Here is an 18,003-nt window from a genome sequence, read left to right on the forward strand (position 1 = left end):
GGAGCCAGTTTATCTGTCCCGGGTGCTGGCAGACTCGTGCTGGCGATGCCCAAGGCTCCGGCGTGCTCCCAGCGGTGCGAAATGCAGCAATAAACGCGAAATGCAGCAATAAACAAGTCATATTCCTGCCTCTGTTTTACAGGCTGCCCTGTCGGGGCGTCTCAAAGCGGCACGCGGACAAAGGCAACGCTGTCACCAAAGGGGGAAACTGAGGCTTGAAGCAGTCATGGGAGTAAAATGCAAGTCTCCCGGGTGCTGGCTGCACGCCCTCACCCGAGTTGGCATGGGCCAGCCCTGTGGGTCTCTCTGTGCCTGCCTGCTGAGTGTACGTGCTCCTGGGCAGTGGGATGTGCTCACGCGGTCCCTGTACCCCACACCTCTGCTGTGAAATAACCCTCATCTCCAGGGCAGGAGGGAGGACTGACCGCAGAAGCAGCATGAAGACGCGGTGACTGCAAAACACTTGTGTCAGCTCTGCAAACCACCGCACCGTCACCGCCACAGACAGGTCCACCACCGCCTCCTCTTTACAAATGAGTAAGCCAAAATCCAAACCCTGGCTTCCAGGCTGCTAATCCACAGGGAGGAGGCAGCCTCCACCCCTTGGGCATCTCGCACTTCGGCTTCCCCACGCTGCCCCTAGCAAGCAGCGGAGCTAAGGGAGCGTAACCTCGCTGCTGGGGAGCAGAGCCAGCAGAGCTTTCCCTGATTTACACTCCTTCTCCCACAAGCAGCTTCTGTGGAGTTCCTGTCCTACCCCCAAGGAAGGCGCTGGCTCCTGCCATGCCGAGATAAGCCACTTGCCAGTGTCAGCGCTCTGGAGATAAGTAAACAGGAGGCGTAATTTGATTTGCACTGATTAAGCTGCTGGTGGAGGTGAAATCTAGAAAATAAAACAAGCTACAGCGAGGACCCAAAATTTTCTCCTTGCTAATATTTCAGGGGTGGCAATATTGAAAATATTTGTCATCGTAAAAGTTTCCAACCAAGAGGGGGTTTTTGGTTTTTTTTTTTGAGGGGGGTGTCTTTTCTCTTTCTATAACAGGGTATTTGGAAGGAAGGATGGGGTAAAGAGGGCACTGAGCTGCCCCATACTCTGGGGCTGTCTGCACCACAGAAGGGTAGGAGTCGAAGGGGGCCAGTAGGGATGGGAAGCTTGAAGGGCTGGGTTACACTGTCCTTCAAGGATTATTTTATTCCTCCACTGGAAAAATTAATCACTGCATACAAGTTGTAATCACTAAACGAAGCACAGAAATACCCACTATTTTACCCACTGAGGGAGGATAGACATGGGGTGAAAGGGTTAAGCTGGGAGCTGAGGTCTGAACCTGAAGTCTGTCTCCCCTGCAAGTGCCCAGCTTCAAAGGCACAAAAGGAAGTTTGGGGCCTAGACTCCCACTGACAACAACCAGGGTCAAGCCTGAGACTGCCATGTGGGCTGCCGAAAACATCCCTCTGTGCTTCCAGATGCCTGTCCACAAGGCGGGGAAGATAACACGGTTGTGCTGCATGGCATGTGCAGAGGACGTGTTTGGGAGGCGCTCAGACATGTGGAACACATAAGAGTCTAAAAAACCAGCAGATCACACCCTTCAGAAAACATCCTTCTGTCCCTGGGTCCCCTGTTGTCATTTATGACTAAACTTCGGCGTGGCGCAGAAGGAATTTGAAACACTTTTCAGAGCTGCTGGCAGCTGCTCTCCTCCCCATCCTCCTTCCTCCAACTCTGCTGGACTGTCCCCTGCACTCCAATCCTTCCCTATTTTACCCTCTCTGCTACCACTGCTCACAGTGCTCAGTTTGTTAACTGCAGCTCCGTTTCCCTTCGATGATTAACTCCAACTGTCCAAACGCACAGGGCTCTGGGAGAGCTGTTCAGATGCCCAAATGTAGGCATCAAGTGCCATTTTCCATGCCCCGGGGCACCCTGCCTGGCCCCTGGCTGCTGCCCCAGGAGGGAAGGAGCGAGCCTGCCATAGGTCCAGTGCTGTATCTGCCAGCCCCACGCAGATGTCTTGGATCCCCAGCAGTGCCTAAAACGGAATTAGACACCTACGTTTTGGGCACCAGAGCAGCTCCCCAGATTGCTGTATTTTTATATTTAGTTTCTTTGTTTTTCTTAGCAGGGTGTGCAAGGAGGCAAATCCAGACTCTTGGGAGGGAAGGGGTGAAAGTGACCCCGCAACCGGAGTTTGTGTCTTTTTTTCCATAGCCCTGCTCTTCAGATCGTACATGTGCATTTTACCATTGCTGTAACTGCACTCCCTTTGCTCCCCCAAAACTATTCTGCAGTCTCCTACTCCTTTTGCCCACACTGATCTGAGAGGTCTCACCCTTCCTATACATAAGGAATCCAATCTGCAAAAATGTGAATACCCACAAGAAAGTATCCGCTTTCCTGTTAGCCGATCACAACCCCTCAGGAGAAACAAAGTCTAAGGTCTCCCTTCAGCCAGACCTCCTAATGTAAGCAAGCTGTCCCCTTCACCCGTTGCCTGGCTTATATATGGTTTCAAATTGATGTTAATTCAGTGACAGATGCGCAAGGTGCCATTAGTGAGTCTTCTTAAATGGAAGCATAATTTTTACCCATCAAGATCCTTTTACCACGCTGGTGCTTGCAACCTTCACTAGGGAATATGAGCCACAGCAGGGAGCTGGTCATAATTTCAACAGAGTCTTGCAGAAATGCAGTGCCAACAGATGCGTGCTGGTTTGGGGGCTCGTTTGAGTCAAACCATCCATGTTCATGGCAGGTTTGCCTCTTCCTGCACCAAGACTGGGTCTGGTTTTGGCTTATTTGGCTTATGATTGTCTTTGGTTAATTTGCAGGGCCAAATCCAATGCCTGCCCTTGTGGGTGGGACAATTCGTATTGGCTTTACTGGAGTTGTATTAGGGGCGTAGTGACTTTTGCCAGACAAAAGGTACCTCGCAGGAGGGACTGGGACAGCATCTCCCCAAACACGCTGGAAATGAGGCTTAGGAGAAAGTCACTTGGTAATACAAGCTGAGAGCACAGTTCCCCCGCCCTTTAGTAGTTGCCTTCATTTGGAGCCCGCAGACAAGGGGACAATTAGTGGTGCTTGCGGTGGGGTGAGTTTCTGTGATGTGGTGGTTTGCCCGCTGGGATCTCTTCTGAGGTCAGCAGCCCATTTTGGATCATGCAGCACTGGGCAGCTTTCAGATGGGAACAATTTTTGCTAGTGGCCATCATTACAGGCTGCACATGAGATCATTTAATCTTCAATAGATACTTAAGGAAGTCTCCCTGAGACTGGCTTTTGAGCACAGCTGCACACGCACGCATGCATGTAAAATGGAGAAGGGCTACTAAAACAGGAGAAAAAAATTACCCTTATTCCCTTCTCCTCTGGAGGAACTGTCCCCACCATGGGCTCTGTTTCATCGTGCCAATAAAACTGGAACCAACACTATCACTTGAATTTGCAAGACTGCTTATCAACCCACAAACATTCCAGAGAATAATTGTTCCCTCTCGGACCATGTGGACTGTTTAAAATGCATTGGGGTGGGTGGGGAGGCTATGGTGGGGAAGCCAGTGCCAGAAATGGCTTTTCTGCAAAGCTGGCAGCCTAGAAGAGGAGCCAGGGGAGAGATCCGACTGCTGCACGGTGCGCTGTGGAGAATTCAGGTGCAAGGTACAGGAATTTTCTCATTGGAAACCCCTTCCAAGAGGCCGGCAAGCTTGCCAGGCACCAGATGTTTGTGACTAGTTACAAAGAGCTGCAGTCAAAGCCCTTCAGACGCAAGCTTCTTTTGTGAGCACACTTGTGGTTTGCTGGCTGCTCCCTAATTAAGCTGAGCCTGGAGGAGAGGAGGCCCAGGGATCTGCATCCGTTTCAGCCATGTGAGTCTGAAGAAGGTTTTTACCATTTTTATTGACCGTGGGGCCTGTGCCGTGGAGTTTGCACACAGCAGGAGGTAGGGTCAGAGTGAGAGCATTTGAAAAATGTCAGAGGCTCCTGATAAAGACGGGAGGGTGTTTTGTGAATGAAATATAGGAGAATGTTTCTGGCTTGGTCACTCATGTCCTGGGTGACCTGGACTTTGCTGAGCTGTGGGGAGCTGAGTTAATCTGTGCTAGGTACTAGGTCGTGTTCTGTCCCTTTGAGCTCAGGTAGCCTTGTCTGAGTACCCCAGTGGAGGGACCATGACATACATTTTGGGAACCCCTGGCAGTAATGAGGCTGTTCCTGGCTCCTGTGTCACCCTGCATCTCAGGGACAGGACAGAGAGAGTTGCTGAAGGGCAGCACTGGTGGTTGGTGCACAGTGCTCTCTGGATTATGGTACCTAGAGAAACATGCCTAAATACTACCTTTTGGAATAATTCTCAGCCTTCTCTATCCTGGGGTTGGGGTACTGGGTCCCTGATACTGTCTTCTGCCTGCTGTGCCCAGAAGAACTGGACTTGGCACTGAACCGGGCAGTATGCACTGTGGCTGGACAACCCTGTGGGGACACAGTGTGAACCGTTCTGCACTGGGTCTATTAAGAACCAGATATAAATGCGCAGGTATTTGGTGTCTCATTTTCTTTCCCTTTTCTGTGTGTGTGTCTTCCCCTGAAGCACCTGAGATGGGGCACAGGCAGAATGGGGTTACTCAGCAATCCACATACTCTCAGGGGTTTCAGATACCACGCTTGGTGGCCGTTCAGAATCAAACCATCTGCAGATGTCTACAGACGATCTACCTGCTGTTTGTCCACTCTTTTTGGTGACCTAAAGGGGATTTACAAAGGAGATGGAGACAGACTTTTCTCAGAGGTGCCCAGCGAAAAAGTGTGAGAGGCAATGGACACAGGTTGCAGAAGCAAAATTCTGACTGGATATATGCAAAAACTCCCCAAACCAAAACAATCAGGGAAGGTGGTCAAACACTAAGGGCATGACTAACCTGATCAAACTCTGAAGTTGGACCAACTTTGAGCAGGAGGTTGGGCTAGAGACCTCCAGAGGCCTGTTTGACATATATTTTTCTTTCATTCTAAGCATCTAATAAATGACCAACTGTAATTGCTGTTGGACTTACTGACCTATATGGTGTCTCCCAGTCCTTCAAGTCTTGCAGCTTCTTAGATGATTAATACCTTGTTAAACCATACTATGCAGAAGGAACAATCATCCCTCCAAATACATGGACTACCACCCAGACTGGATGCTCTGAAAGGCTTTTAGGAAAGGCAAGAAAATAACATGGCACATTTCTATCAGCCCAAATGCAACCCCTTCCATTGCCTACACTATGGGCAAGAGCCAACCCTGGATGACATCCTGATACTAAAACTGGTACTAAACAATGGAACTAAACAATGACAGTATTTTCACACAGCTTGCATGAGTGCAGCTACGAACTCCCAAGTCTTTTGTTTTGCAGTTTAAAGACAAAACAAACATAACAAAAAAATTCCTCCTTGGAAATATAATTCCCTCCACTGAACAAACCAGCAAGGAAAATTCTAGGGTCTGAGTTATGCAGAGGGTCAGGGTGGAGGTTGTGAGCGGTCCCTTTTTGGCCTTAAACTCTATGGAAATCACAGCTCCAGTGAAGTCAATGGCAGTTTTGTCCCAGTGATTTCAGTGGGGCCGTGGTTTCCGGGCATGGATTTGTGTTCTGCCTCAAGCCAACCCTGCTCCCATCAATCATACCTCTGTCAAACTAGTTAGAGTGAATGAGGAAGCATTTGGTCCAGGCAGAACAGCACCATCTTAGCTGAAACAAATGGGGTCTTGTTTCAGGGGCAGATTTACCAAGAGATTTCCGTGGGCTGTCACCTGTGAATTAGTGTGACCATGCTGACGGTGCCCCCAGGTCATGAGATGGGGATGCTGCTGCACTGTAACTTAGCCCTCCATCCTGCCACACTTCCATTCATTCCTGTATTTCTATTAGTTTGGGGTATTTTTTTTGTCTTGTTTTCACTTCCCAAAACAAAAAAAATAAAAGGTTTCCTGTGTGATTTGATGTGGGAAGCAACCCCACCAATGATCTTCCCACAGGCTTGCTGTCCTCCCTTCCCCCATGGAATGAGAGAGTGGCTTGGCTAAGTGGGACTTTCAGTGGTCTGTCAGCAATCCCAGCTCACTATCTAATTACTTCTTCCCTTCAGGCTTCAGGACTCTTTTTTTGCCAAACAGACAAACAATTTCTGGTCCAATTTGAGATCCCTTTTGCTGTGTGCTGTTCTCATGGGACCACACCACTCCAACAAACATTTCTGGCTTGACCAAACAGAAATTGCATCTAGATCTATATAATCACCACTCTGCATTCATTTCCATTATGGAGAGACAATTCCCTATTAAATTTCAAAAAGTGGTTTATTGGCTCAGAGAGACAGCAAAACATCAGATCACAGAGGGAAGAGCTGCTATTTGCACAAAGCATTATTTATCTACGTAATGCAACTTGATATTTGTGTCTATAACTATATACAGACTGGGACATCAGACTTTGACTTTATATACAACCAAATCCACCTTTGCTAGACATACATATCTGGTAGATGCTGTTAGACATTGCATTGCTGTCACCATGCTGAGTGTGTCTAAATCAATAGGTTTACAGAGAACTTTTTTTTTCCTGATTCTTATAGTTAAATTTTCTCCCTTTTATCCTCTGCAAGCAAATCAAAGTAACTAGATATTTCTGCACTGAAGATCTCTCCTTTCTAACATAATATACTATGTATTAGATAAAGGATGCCCAGCTTATAGCCTAGGGTTTTGGCACCCTAGAATGATTTATGCCGCCCACAAACCATTCCTGCTACTCTCTTTCCTAAGGATCCTTTTGTCTTCTCTAGTGGCATGAATAAAGTACATCTTGGAACCAAAATACAGGAACTGCCACCCCCATCCCACACTGCTATGGTGATGCACATACGTATTATGTTGTATGACTAAAAATACTCCTGTGATGCAGGGTGTCTGCATATGGGGTGCCACAGCAGCAGCAATCCCACATACATGGTAACGGGCTATAATGCCTGACCTTCTGAGCCTCCTCCCCAGGCCCCTGACTTAAAGATGCATCATACTCATAGCCACTGAATAACTGGGCTCCTGCCTGGCTTCGTCTGGTGATAAAAATGCCCAGGCCTTTGGAGTAGTGAGTCCTGGTGAGCTAAGAGACAGAATTTGAGAAGGGTGGGGCACATGGGGAGCCTGCTACCACTTCAGAGCCAAGCATAAGTGCTCAAAGAGGTTTCAGTCTCCTCCAGATCTCCACCCTAACTCCAGGGCACTGAGGTCCAATTTGTTTCACTTTGTGCTGTTGGAGTGATTTGTCTTTGCATCTTGTTGAAGTGCCTGCTGTGTGCTGCAGAATCATTTAAGACTTGGCTGCTGCTTTTATAGAGAATTACCCTTTAAGACCTGAATACGACAAAGCACTCAGAGCAAAGGAGTTTTACTTTGATGGAACTACTCCTATATTTAATGGTAGCCATGGGCTTCAGTTGGCTGGGTCAGGGGATGGGACATCATGCTGTAGCCTTTGTGAATGTAAATTCTCACAGAAAACCCTGGGGACTTTATGCCTGATGGTATCACCACAGTACACGTACACTAAACCACCAAAATAGTGCTGGTTTCCTTAAAAACCAGCAGGGCCTTAGACTATGGATTAGTGTTTACAAGCATTACAGTTGACCAAGCTACTTATTTACCTAGATAATGGAAAATGAGCATGACTATTCTATGATTTTTAAAAGTTGCTTTACCTAGACAATCTACTAGCTGTCTGAGATCGGCCCTGTTTGGGAGAGACACTGAAGCAAACTTTTACCAGCTTACATGAGAAAAACTGATGATGATAACCTATACCTGAACTGTTAATTCATCCTGGTTCAGCCATGGCAAACTCCATGCAGCCAAACTTCTTCCATCTTGTTCCAAGCTATGGAGCCCTTGTCTTGCTCCACAAAGTTATTGTGTAGGTTAATGGCAGTTTCTTTCTTTGGCTGCTGTGATTTATGCTGCCTGCACCCATACCCAGCTCCTACAGCTGTGCTGTCGGGTACTGATTGTGAGCTGGATGGTGAATGGGATTGGGAATTGATCGAGGTTAAAAGTGGCCACTCTTTTTGGCTGGGTTATGCTGAGCTCTGATCCCTTCTCTGGAGCAGCTTCCTTCCTGGCCGCACAATTATACCAGCATGACTGAGGAAGGGGTCCAGGGGAGGAAATGAGCAGTGGTGGCAGGATTGCGATGGGGGAGGAGGGTGGTGAAGGCCACTTCAGCTGGTACTGCTGCCAAAAGGCATGTTCACTGAATGACAGCCCAGTGGCATGTCCGGCCAAATCCCATGGAAATCCTCAGTGTCACAGACAAAATCCTGCTTTCCAGCCCAATGTGCTCTGCTCTGATTTATTTATTTATTTATTTACCCAGTGCGCTTGGCAGCTTTTTGGCACAGAGAAGTGCAGTGGTAAGGCATGGAGTAGTGGGTGCCAAAAGGGAAAGAGTCTGGTGCTGGATGGTAGACACCCCAAATCAAGGGCAAGCAGCAGTAAAAAAGGTGCTAGTGAGAACATGGTCTCCCTTGTAACAGGGATGGAATAAGACATTTCAGCAGGGGAAGGTCTTAAAAACTATGGCTGCTCTTCAACAGTCACAGGTCTGGGTCTTATATTTTGACGTGGAAGGAAATTGGGTTAGCAACCTCTCTCCATGAGACAAAACAGCATGGTAAGGAACCTTGCTTTGTATATGTCTCTCTCCTCCAGTGCTCCACATTTCCAAATACTAAACCAAGACTGAATTACTGCACTATAAAATAAGTTGAACCCGCCATGACCTGAAGACTGGTTCAGTTTACAGCCAAGTCCATAATCCAAAAAGCATGAAGGATCAGCAACAGGAATAGAAATAAAAGCGCTGAGCAGAAGGAGTCAGCAGGTAGTCCTTAACAGTCAGCTAATCACAGTGAATAATTTATTACAGCAATGCCACTGAGACTCCACTAGCTTTTAAACCAGTATTTCCTGGAAATGTTTTCTGCTCCTCCTGTATCATTTGTAAATTTGAAATCTTTTTTCCCTGTCTGCAATGCAAAGATGTTTGCAAAGGTCTTAGGAAATGATGCTGTTCCAAGAAGATCCCAGTTAGACACAACTCCAGTACATTGTCTCTGACCCCACTTGATTCTGGATGCTCTAGAGAAAGGCCAGCCCTTTCTGAATACACCCTGTGGCTCAGTGGCATGCCAGTGAAAGGAGCATTACACATTCTCCATACCTCTGACAACAGAAACCAACTTGCTGCCAAATCAAACATCCTCCTTGAACATAAGGATTTATAACCCCTCCCAAAATCCTGCTTGAAAACAACCAATTCAATGTTAAAACTCTGGATGGAGGGTCACACTTTTAGCCCTATCTTCAACCCTTCTAAGCTCTTGTATCACGTGGCAAGGAGTTATGCAAGTGAATTGGGCTCCCTGTAACTGATTTGAATTTCATGTTTCTTTTCCCTTTTTGACTGTCCCTATGTTCTATGATCAGTCTGGATAGAGACCAATTTGTCAGCTTCCTCCTCCCCATCGTTCGCTAGTTTCTATACATTTCCCATCAATCCCTACTTTATGGTTTTTTAAGTTACTGGTCTGTCATTCCTTCACCACAGGAAGCACAAGTTTAACCACTCCATCAGTGCAATTACTGACTTGACAATGCTTCATTATGCCCTAAAGCAGAGAGGATCTCTATTTGTTCTGCAATAAAGCAGCTCTTAATTAGGCTATTGCTCCTCCTGTGCAAATATCTCATTTTGCCTCTGGAATTGGGAAAGTTCACTCTATCTCTTGTTGTTTGGAAAAGGCCAAGTGACATCACACAGCAATCTTTCACTTTTTGGACACAATTAATGTGTGGATTACTTTGCTCATGCTTTTGACAAGCAGGTGATTTCTCTCTGATCAGACACTTAAAGCTACTGATTTTACTTGTGCTTTGTACTGCTTGGTAGGATAGGTCCAACTTAGCTCTGGTTTTTGCATGTTTAAATGGGAAGTCAATCCCACTGTTGCTTTGAATTCACAACAATACTACACATCAAATTCTTCTTTAATGAGAATCCATAGAGCGTTGTGGAGACCTTATGGCAAGGGACAGAGTATTTTCATAGCATGCTTCATTTCATCTCAGAGAAAGAATACTGCTGGGAAGAAATGGCAGAAACTGATGTTTGGCTCTCACAGGGAAAATCTTTATCAAGCTACATTCCCAGCAGAATTTTGGGATGCCTCACATTTTATCTTATTTCCAAAAGTCTTTATTCCCCCTGGGTTCTCTTCAGTCAACCACAGAATGTGAACACTGATAATGTTTATGAGTTTGAGAAAAAAGGCTCACCTTAAGTTTCGTTGCCACTAGCCTTCTGTGGAAGAAAATGGGATAACACTGCATAGAGGTATTTCTTGGAAAACAACCAACCAATTCTCCTTTAAGGTAATTTTATTTTTGGTTATAAGTTAAACAATTTCTTTGTCTGTTTATTGGCCATACAAAAGTCCTTTGGCTGACTTTGTTAATCATTCACTCTTCAGCTTGGAGTTAATTGTTTACTAACTGTTAAACTGTGTGCACTAGAAGATGCCTTTGGGCTCTTAAATCAGTGGGAATATCTCACTAGAACAACAGAGACATGCCTAGTGCTACTACAACTGCTTGGGCATGCTGGTCTCACAGCTCCAGGCTACGTTGCTTCTGCTTCATGTACAGGTCTCTTGGGATGGAGTGGAGTTACATTTACCTGCTGGTTAAAATCAGCAAACACCACTCACAGACAACATAGTCATATAGCGGGGCTGCAGTGCCTTGCTCTTTCTTTCCAATTGCTCTGCAATGCAAGCAAAAAAACCCCTAATGACCCTTCTCTGAAAATGATGGGTTTGGTCACTACAGCCTCAGCACCTTGTGGAGAGTGGTGCTGGCACATCCTATCTGAAGACCTGGTTCCAAAGAATTTGCTTTGGTTTATCATGAATATTGTATGGTGCTGACCCAAGATAGGTAGAGCCCAGCAGGACAATGACTCCTTTTTGTTGTGCTTTTTCAAAGCACACCGAGCCTTGAAGGGCCTTTTCTCTTCACAGAGAAGAGTTTGTAGAAGCTAAGTCTAACAGAGAGGGGGATGGATTCTGCCCATCCTGGATGCTGTGTGCTGCTGCTACACAAATGACACTGGTTCTGCAAGCCACTACTAAACTTCCAGAATGCCTCAGCATATGGTTAGCAGGACAGCAGCCATCTTTCCACGCTTGATACTCCCTTCTTCTTGTTCAGCTGCAGTGATGGATTTTGTGAAGTATACCAAAACTTTTGCATTTTTTTAACACCTAAGAATGAACAGCTATCAGGTCATAACTGATATGGACCAAATCTGGGTTTGAACAGGCAGCATTCAAGAGGAAGCCTTTGGAAGGGCTTGCTGTGTCTGTGAGCTAGCCCCTGAACATACAGAAGAAAAAGAGAAGGGAGAATGATAAGTCTCAAAGTGATGGCTTTGGGTAGCTTCAGGGCTTCCACAGAATTCAAGCATAGGCAGGAGAAAACATAAAAATAGAAGCACAGAGTCACATTAGGCTCTGCAGCCAAGCGCAAGCTGCGTTCCAGTTTAATAGCCCTGCATTCCCGTCTGAACCACCTCGGACTAGGTGCCAGATACCCATCTCAGCTGCATCCCCACTAATGCTGGAGGACTTATGCCTGAGTGAGAATAGCACAAGCAAGATCAAGTTCTGGCCCTGCATCAGCCTCAATTCTCCTCTCTGGACTCATCCAACTTGCTGACAAACCTAGTTAGTTTACTAGAGACACATGGCTGATTTACTCCAGCAATTTAATAAAAACGTGGTTTTGACTGACTGCTAATGGGATCGCCTGAGATAGGCTCAGCTGCTTAGTGTGGGCTACAACTTTACTTGCAAACACAATAAACATGGAAATCTATCTAGGATGACATAATAGGAAAACATTACAATCTGTCTTATAAGACAAGCAAGGATTTTATATGCATTTAATATAAATGTCTTGGTTTCAGCTGGTTTCTTGCTACAATTTTCTGCTTGTGTTTCCTCCAGGGAGATTTATTTTTCCATTGTAATTTTTCAATTTGTTTCTGGCATTGGCAATGTGCAAGAACAAAATAATAAAGATTAGAAAAGATATAATCTCTTTCCCCCTCCCCCCTAATTTTACTTTGCAGAAAGTTCAGTAAGGTTTACCCCTCCTCTTTGCAGAGCAAAGACTTGAACCAGTCCATGCTGGTATAGTGAAATGACTCAGATACTATGGTAAGCTCCCAGATACCAGGGTTATCAAGTGCAATTTTACAATCTAATTAGCAGAGGATTAAACATTGCACCTCGCTGAGGGAGTTGGGCTGCTCTCGCCAGAGGGGTTTTACCACCTGTGTAGGGTAAGAAGTCTTTTTACTTGCACTACAGAGGGTAAAAGCACACGATGGTGAAATAATGAAGCCTCAGCCACACTATTCAAGTCCTGTCCCTGATTTAGGTTGTGCATTTTGGAGTAGCCCTGGCAACAGATGGGGTTTTCAAGCATCGTGTAACAGAGAAATGCTCATCTAGGCTGTCTTTTCACTGCTGTGGTCTCTGGATTATGGCAATGGACAAATTCTAGCCCAGAAATTCTGGCTCTCCCTTCCCACCCAACCTTCCCTCCCAGATTTATGACCACTTCTGCTAAGCCACAGAAGTCCTCAGTGGTTTACACATAAGGTGGCACCATTGTTTCAGGTCTCCTGGATTTTGTACATAATTTAATGAGAGAAAAAAAATAGTAATTCCCAATAAAGAGAAAACTGGCACCCTATTTTTTTAGGGTTACACTTGCAGAAGAAGGGTAGGATATGCCCCTGATCTGAGAGGCAATGTGAGAGCTAGAGGTAGGTTAGTGGGGACACAGAGAGGCTGGTCAAGATGTTATCAAGCTCTGAAACAAATGCTACAGACCAGATCACCCTGAGCGGCTGAGAAGAAGAGAAAGTAGAGAAGCTAAGAAAGGAGGCTTGACTCTTCTAGTGGAAATGGCTGTCTCCTCTCACGCAGTCAGAGCACCTGACCTCTTTTATTCTTTCTTCTTCTGCTCTCCACCAACACTCTCATCCCATCAGAGCTGATAAAAATTGCTATAGGTTGTGAATGGCTGAGTCCTTGTCATGGCAGGGCACTGTTTTCCTCCAAAGAAATGTTTCTATCACTAAGACTGACTTCTGAAGGCATGTTTTAAGGACATGTCTTCCCTGGGGGGTTGGCACTAATGGAGGTATGTGGGTGCAAACACCTAGCCTAGGCATGTTTAAAACTATTGGGAGTATGGCTTGCCCTGCAGGTAATGATTGATCCCAAATAGATTATGTCTTTCAGAGCACAGATGCTCTGTGAAGACTTTCTTACTCCCCTCATTCTTTTCTTCAATGAATAAAAAGCCCCATTAATAGCCTTCAATGAGTAAAAGGCTAATCAATGCATCTATTGTCTCCTGCAGCCTCCTTGGCAGTTCTGTTTTCTACCAAAACCTTGATTCTATTTTATTTTAATAGAAGATGCTACCTGTGAGCACCAGACAGTGTCCAAAATGAATGTGATCAGAGGAGGTGAAAGAAAGGGAGGGGGACAGAGACAAAATGAGAAAGAGAAAATGCAAAGAGAAATGCAGTATGTTAATTTAGCATGGAAGCATTTGTATCCATAGAGGAGCTGCCTAGTTGTTCCAAATAATCCAGTTCTGTGGCCTGCAAGCAAGCCTGAAACCTTGTTTTCTGATGTTTCCACGGGTTTGCAGTACAAGAAATGCTGTCGCTAACAGACTGTGCAGCCCACCTGCAGGGCATGTGCTCAGAGATGAGCTTTCTTATATTAGATGGCATCCTAGGTAGGAAAATCAGGACACATGGGTATGCCTAGTAGGATGAGCTCAGGGGATCAGAACCTTCCTCCTCCCAAATGAATAGGACATTCCTTAGCTGGATTACTGAAAGGCAATTTGGAAGGACTGAGACAAATACCAATTTTCAGATGCACTGAAAGCCTCACTAAAAATACTAATAAAGAGACCAGAATGGGTAGTCATCACTGATCAAGCTCTAGTTTTGTGATCAGATCTATGCATGCCATGCCTTGATTTGTGAACTGTTTCAAAGTAAAGTTGCTAAACAAATCAGATGCTGGGCACAAACTTTTTAATGCCTTTTTTTAGGCATGTGATGAAAATCTTATTTTCTTGTTAGCTTGACATTAACTCTTCAGTTAGTAAAACTGTTGCTTATCAAATGTAATGCTGCTCCTAGGAAAACCATACAATTTTTTCTTTTTTTTAATAAATAGAAAAAGATTTCCTGTCTCTTCTTCCCTCTCTTTCTCGGATAATTTATGGCTTGACAATACACTATCAAGGGTTGGCTAGGCACCCTCAATCCTGCCATAGCCAGTGGGGTGGAAGGTCTCCAGCACCTGAGAGAATCAGTCCTTCAGTTCCCATTTATGTCTTATGAATCATGCAAAAAAGAAGCATAAGTTGCAAGATCAAGTGACGTTTATTTCCCATCCATACCACAACATTTAATAAGTTAAGAGCTACTTTTGTCCATTAATTCTTTGCAGACATTCAGACAAGTTTAGGAGAAACAACATCCTTCAAAATCACATGAATCGATGCCAGCATTTTGCATATATCACACCCTCAAATCAAGCTATAACATGTGCAGCAAGCCCAGACCTTGATAGAAAAGTAAACACTTACCTTTCTTGGTTTCACTTTGTCATGGTAGTCATATTGAAAAATCCCCTTGTAGCTAAGTCCTAACCACCAGGGAATTCCCTGTTTGTCCTGGAAGAAAAAAGAAAGGGAGTTATATTGAATGGGATGGGGAAATGCTGGAGATTTACTAGGTTGTTATTCAAGGTGAAGATTTGTTTCTAAGCAGTATCTTTGACTGTCATGGGCACTGTTAAATTTAACCCTGCTGAATTTCCTCAAGTCACAAAGCCACATGGTGTTTAGGAAAGATCTGTTTCACTTTTAGCTATGACATATAAAACATTTAAAATGCATCATCTGTGGTCAAGTTACTCAAAATGCTGCCAGGGGAGGTGGGGAGGTTTGACATGGGTCCCTTGTGCAGTGGTGCATCCTCTTTCTCTTCCCTGCAAATTACTCAGTCTGAACACTCAGAGATTGGAGAGGAAGGAAAGTGAATCACCCAGCTGACTTGAATTATGTGGAGGGATTTTAGCATTAATCTTGAAAATGCAGCAGTAATGGGATCTGAGAGCTACCAAGTGATAAGGTCTGACAGGCTCAGACCCAACTGCTTTGTGTCTGAGCGTGCAATAAAATGGCCTTATGGAGTAATGGCTGATATCTGATACCAGCCTCTTTGCAATTTACTGAACTGGAGTCCTCAATGAAATTACATCTGTTCTGTTAGTGTGATAGAGAATGGCAGGGTAAAACGCAGCAAAACCAAAACCCCCACATCAGCCAGAAGCAAAATCTATTATGTGCAATATTTGCTGCCTCATTGCTGCTCACTGGTACTTACTGATCATGGGGAGTTCACTGGAACAGCTCTCAAGTGTTTGCAGGCTTGAACACCCAGCCCAATCCACCAGATCTTTCTTGATCTAGAGACCTTGATCTTGATCAAGAGGTCTGGATGCAAAGGGTGCTGGAGGGATCCTGCCCTCTGGCAAAAGATGAGGCTAATGCTTTTCCCAACATGCCATACACATAGCAGGAATAGACCAGAAACACACCTCCCTGAGACAGGCACTGTCAGATACTTGTGTTTTTATGGTACTCTATGTGTGCAAGACATTACAGACATAAGAAAAACCATATGATCTGTGCAGAGAGATAATGATGAAACACATCAAAACTTCAGGGGTGATAAATGGGGGAATATGCTCTGGGGAGTATGGATCTAGCTTTCTTTATATGTTTATTGATTTCTCTGCTTAAAAAAAATAACAACCCTACACAGCTGGTCAGGCAGGAAAGTAATAATAATAATAATATGAGACTGGAAGATTTGGTGATAAATCATTAGACAAAAGAAATGAGGGATTTCATGAATACCTGCATGAAATCCACATAGTTAGAAGTGGACAGCTGTTGGGAGGGAGGGGAGGATGTGTTTTCTCTAGACTATGGGCCAATGATTTGGCATTAAAAAGATGTACTATATCTGTATCCATCTACATATATCTGAAGTGAAGGGAGATACAGTCTGCAGGTCATGGCTGACCCTAGTTAGTTGTTCGTGGATCTGCACGCTGAGAAAAAGCTGACTTCTTGGAACTACAAAAAGGAGTGAAGCATCAAGTCTGTCAGCAATGTGGCTGGCTTGTCCCTTTGGTGCTGCTTCACTGGCATCACCAGAGCTTGCTGCTGCTTGTGGACTGAACATCTCCAGCACAATAGGACTGCAAGAGTTTTATCTCCAAGAACAGGATTTTCCTCTTTGGAGCTGTATTTACCAAACATTCACTGCACAGTCAAAATAAGTTTATCCGACCACAGGAAGTGCAACCAGACTTTAGTAGCAGTGTATTGTATTCTGAAAGCAGGATGGTTATTTGTACCTCTCTCCCTCCCTCTCCAACAACAGTTTAATTCAATAAATGACTCTTTTTTGTAGCACGTACCTTTACTGCGTAATAATGCACTCCATACGTTGGGAGGGATTCTACAATGCTCATGTAACTGCAAAACAACACATATGAATAACATGTCTGAGAAGCTAAGAGGATTATCTGAGAAAGATGCTTTAATAAATAAATAGTCAAGTAGATAAATACTTCAAGCATTGGATGAGGTGGGAGACATAGTTACATGTTGTATTTACAGTCCGGTATAAGTATTTCCTGATAAAACAAAGGTCACAAGAAGTCACTCTTATTTCACTTACTTCACAATTGCTTGACCTCTTGTCTGACCATTTAGTTTCTTGTAATGTTCAATGACTCGATCCTCACTGGAAAGGAAGAAATTGGATATTTTATATAATGGCAGTATCATGACTAAGAATCTTGCCAAAAGGCGAAGAGACACTTCTGTTAACATAGCTACTGACTGAGGGAATCAAAAGATGCCAAGCAAAAGTGTTAGATGAGGGGATTTGATGCAGCCCAGAGTAAACAAGGGGAACTCACAGACTGAGAATAAAAATGGTTTTCTAGGAGTTGGCTTTCTGGAAGAACCTTTTTTACTCACACAGTATCTACACATACAGACTTTTCCCTCTCTGCATTACTTATCTACAAACAATGCCCATGATATTACGTTGTGTGGCAAACAGACGTGTGTTGGAGCTGCTCAAGCTCTGCTTTTCCCTAGTTGGTGCAACTTTTCCCAAGCCCACCAAGTTCTCTGAAAGGTAGCAAAGCTTTCAGAAACTGGTGGCCAGTAATAGCCCTAAGCCTCACAAATTACTCCTCACCACAATGGCACAAAACCATGTACAGGAGCACTAGTGGAAGTACTCTGGAGAAATCTCTCTCAGCAGCGAGTTAAATTCCTAATGTACACAGAGGCAATGTCTATAACAGCAGGTTAAACAGTGGCAGGGAAAGTTTCCACGACACTCAAACTTGGGTCCCTTTACTGTTAAAGTAGTGATGTGCCTTTGCATACTTTTGGGTTATACTAACTTGCCTTCCCCCAGGCAACTCCTGGCTATGCACTGGAAGTTAGCATGGGCCAGGGCCCATTCCCAACACTGCTTTGGAGACTAAGACAGTTTCATGGTATAGATGGACAGTGTTCCACACCAGTGGGCCTCTGTGTCAGAGAACAGTTCTGGCCATGTTTGATAAACGCGTGTTGAGACATTCACCTATGCACTCTAGAGATGAAGCATCCAAGAGCAGATCAGCATGACCCAAATGACAGACTGAGGGACATCTGTAAGTTCTCTTTTAAAAGAATCTCATCCCTTCTTCTCCAG

General features: G+C 44.8%; 1 protein-coding gene across 9 annotated transcripts in view; it reads right to left on the reverse strand.

Annotated features, from left to right (window-relative positions):
- FRMD4A (FERM domain containing 4A) overlaps window positions 1-18,003 on the reverse strand; it is a 383,693-nt gene that overhangs the window by 42,859 nt on the left and 322,831 nt on the right. For all 9 annotated transcript variants that reach the window (XM_069801649.1, XM_069801651.1, XM_069801647.1 and 6 more), the window contains 3 exons: window positions 16,966-17,031; window positions 16,703-16,760; window positions 14,796-14,882 (listed from right to left, as the gene is read on the reverse strand). In XM_069801649.1, the coding sequence (XP_069657750.1) occupies window positions 14,796-14,882; window positions 16,703-16,760; window positions 16,966-17,031 (211 nt within the window). The remainder of the gene's footprint in view (window positions 1-14,795; window positions 14,883-16,702; window positions 16,761-16,965; window positions 17,032-18,003) is intronic.

Source organism: Haliaeetus albicilla, chromosome 14 (genome assembly GCF_947461875.1).
Source record: "Haliaeetus albicilla chromosome 14, bHalAlb1.1, whole genome shotgun sequence".
NCBI classification, from domain to species: domain Eukaryota; kingdom Metazoa; phylum Chordata; class Aves; order Accipitriformes; family Accipitridae; genus Haliaeetus; species Haliaeetus albicilla.